The sequence below is a fragment of the Eurypyga helias genome, unplaced genomic scaffold (assembly GCF_000690775.1).
Source record: "Eurypyga helias isolate BGI_N326 unplaced genomic scaffold, ASM69077v1 scaffold15849, whole genome shotgun sequence".
Taxonomy (NCBI): domain Eukaryota; kingdom Metazoa; phylum Chordata; class Aves; order Eurypygiformes; family Eurypygidae; genus Eurypyga; species Eurypyga helias.
Genome location: NW_010272840.1, coordinates 80,244 through 83,496, shown reverse-complemented (window position 1 = coordinate 83,496; position 3,253 = coordinate 80,244). Strand labels below are relative to the sequence as shown.

Below are 3,253 nucleotides of genomic sequence, written 5' to 3'. Positions count from 1 at the left end.
GCTGAACCTGGGGACTGGAATTACCTTGATATAAGAGACATCATCTAAAAAGCAGAATACATGAATTGCGTGGCAGCACTAGTAAAGGGAGATTTCCTTCTGCTCTTTCTCAAGGTGTATCTCGAGAAAAAAATATGTTCTACTCAAAATGTTTACTTGTATGTCATCTCTTGGATAAAGCTGGCCTTGAATTAGTTTAGGGAATGCTAATCATAATTCATAAGAAAGGATTAAATTAAGACAAAGTCCAGGATATTAGCTCAAGTAAATTTTGTTCCTTTAAATCATTGACACTGTGTGAACTTTACAGTAGCTGCAGGTGTGATCTGAGGTATGCTTTATTCTATTTATTTATGTATTTATTTATTTAAGTTACAAAGAACCCTGAAACCAAGGAACTTCACACCTGCTGGTCTGGGCACCAGCTCCTCAGAGTTCTGGGGGTGGGGAAGGTGTTGCAATGGTCAGTTAATTGAGTTCCCTATTCCTGAACCACCCCAGCTCTTTGTTTCCTTCAAACCGGTCTGATGTGCAGTCAGAGTTCAGATATTTTTAGTTGTACGTGTGTGGGAAGATGTTTGATAGGTGCATTGCAAGGGCACAATTCTTGAAGTTTATTCCTTTTTCAAACACCCTTTAGAAAAGCAACAGCGGTGTGGATCCAGCTAATTCCTAGCAAAAGTCCATGACAGTCTGTGTCATCAGTTCCCAAAATGGCCACTAATCTTGAGGAAATAAGTTGTTTATTATATCCATTGGTATTAAGATCATGGCTTACTGATTTAAGGCCCAAATTTTAGGACCTTTCTGCATCTGTTTATGTATTTGCAAATGACTATAATAATAAATGACTATCAATTGCTGTGTCACCTTATGTAGTCTTAAATTCATCCAGTATAAATCTTCGAGTGAGAGATTTGTGAAGAAACAACATGAACGCGGGCAGAATGCACATCAAGTATTTAGAGTGTTTTGGCTACTGCTTGGAAACTTGTGGAAATTGGGAGGTAACTTGTGGCTAAATTATTGCTGGTGGTTTGCCTCGAAACCATTTATAATCCAAGCATTTCAGTCCTTTGTTATCACCAATTAGAATAAATCAGTATTTCAGTTCTCAGAATCTGGCTTTGTGTCATTATACCAGTTGATGTAAAGTTTTGGCTGGAGCATGACCACGGAATTGCCCTAAAAACTTTAATTAACCACCATCAAAATAAATGTGCTGCTACATCCTGTGCTGCCAGTAGTTACTGTTTGTTCGGTGTTTAGCCGACGCTTGACGCTGAGTCACCAGGTAATCGGTATGTTCTGTGCGTGGGAGCAGGATGACACTAAAACGGCCCTGCAGAAGTTGAGAGTCCTTCTGAGGGAAACTCTGCATTCCCAGCTGGACTGTGACAAGCACAGGGCTGACTCCAAAATGAAGAGAATTTGCCATTACGTGAGCTACCTAAAATTTTAGTGGTATGAAGCCCCCAGAATTGTGACCAGTCAATGGCATTTGTAATGCCCCAAATCAGAAATCTGTTGGGGATTGATTTTTATCTGGACAAATTGAATGCAAACCTATTGGACTAGGCTGGAAGAAAAGCCCTTCTCCAGTGGCATGTTGGGAATAAACCACTTGGGCCCTGGTCAGTTCCTCGTGATTGATGTTTACCAGTTCAGCGATGTTTTACTGTAAAATATATCATATGATTGCGAGTTTTATCAAATTTCTCTTTTTGTTTGACGTGCTCCCATTTTCTTCCCTGCTTTTCAGGAGTTCTTGTGCTGACGTTCTTTGTGAACAGATTCCACGTGAACACCATCACCAGCAAAGACCAATTCATTATAGCGTACGGGGGTCTCCGAGGAGCCATTTGTTTCTCTCTAGTTTTCTTGCTTCCTGACTTTCACAGAAAGAAGCTCTTCATTGCAGCAACAACTGTTGTCATCCTCTTCACCGTGTTCGTACAGGTAAACCCACGCTCAGTACAAAAGCATATATCGTCACCAGGTGTAGCAGGCGTGATGTTTTTCCAGGCAAATAACCAGTACTAAACCATTAGATGGATACAAGGATTTACAAGTCATTAAGGCTTTCCCTCCATCGAGTGGTTAGGCATGTAAAAATTTAAAATACTGCTGATAGACACAGAAGGTGTGTGAATGTGTCACACGTTCTTGAGCTTGACCAGCAGTTGTTGACTTACAACACATGCTGTAGCATTTTCCATGGTAAATTGTCTCATCTTTGGACCATCCTTATTGGGGTAGCAGAGGTGGAAATCGTGAAGAATGATGCTGGCATAGGTATTGTCTCCGAAGTAGTGCTGCTATGTGTTTTATGTGAGGGCAAAGCCAACAGGAATCAACCTCTACAACCAGGCTGCTGTCTGAGCAAGGTAACAACCACTTGTTATTGTAGGCCGTGTCACGTCATGACATGACCTGAGCCAGGCAGTAACAAAGGTCAGTTTTCCTGATCCCAAAGGTGAGAAGATGGAAGGTACTGGAGAAGCTCCAAACCTTCTGAATGTGGGCAGCAAGAGTTTCAAAAGGGGTTTATGGCTTGGTCATCTCAGTTTTGGTCATTCACAAGTGGGACAAATTAAAGGGACCTAATTTTAAAGAGGTGGTTTTTAACGTTTTCTGAGGATGAGTTCCATTTTACTGGAGCATCCGACAGCTGAAGTCATCAACTGTTTATCAAAACATTTGGTATGTCTGTCTGAGGTGTTTTAACATTCATGCAGCAAAGCAGCTGCAGTTATTTTATGGCGATGCAGCAGGAAGGGGATTATTTTAACTCTTACACTTGGAAAAAAAAAAAAAAAGATGTGTTACTCATTATAAAAGCAAGGAAAATCAGAAGATTTTAATCAAATAAAAACCTCACAGCACATCTGATTTATTTGCCACTAGTTTTTCTTTTGCAACTGATGCCTAAGCCCTGTTGCTTCCTGCTTGCTCCTTCTGCCCTCGTGATTCTTGGGTTGTTTCCCACCCAGTGGGAAAGCTGCTGCAAGTGGGTGCAAGCTGCCCGCATCACGGGTGGCTGTGGGCACGGCAGTACGGGAGAGGAGGTGGACCCTCACACCCCCACAGCACTGAGATATTTGGGTTATTGTTTAAAGCATGAATGTACTTTTTTTTTTTTCCCTTTGCAAAGGTAGATTTCTGCTGTGTTTTTTGCAAAGCTGAATCCTGCGGGAAGGCTTGCAGGAGCATCTGCAGCTTGGGCTGCTCCTGGGGGGCACATGGGAGGTGC

At 41.9% G+C, this 3,253-nt stretch overlaps 1 protein-coding gene across 1 annotated transcript in view; it reads left to right on the top strand.

The window, feature by feature from the left end:
- LOC104515336 (sodium/hydrogen exchanger 2-like) overlaps positions 1-3,253 on the top strand; it is a gene marked incomplete at its 5' end in the record, with an annotated part of 25,232 nt that overhangs the window by 6,845 nt on the left and 15,134 nt on the right. The window contains 1 exon segment of the mRNA XM_010159269.1: positions 1,763-1,959. Coding sequence (XP_010157571.1) covers positions 1,763-1,959 — 197 coding nt within the window.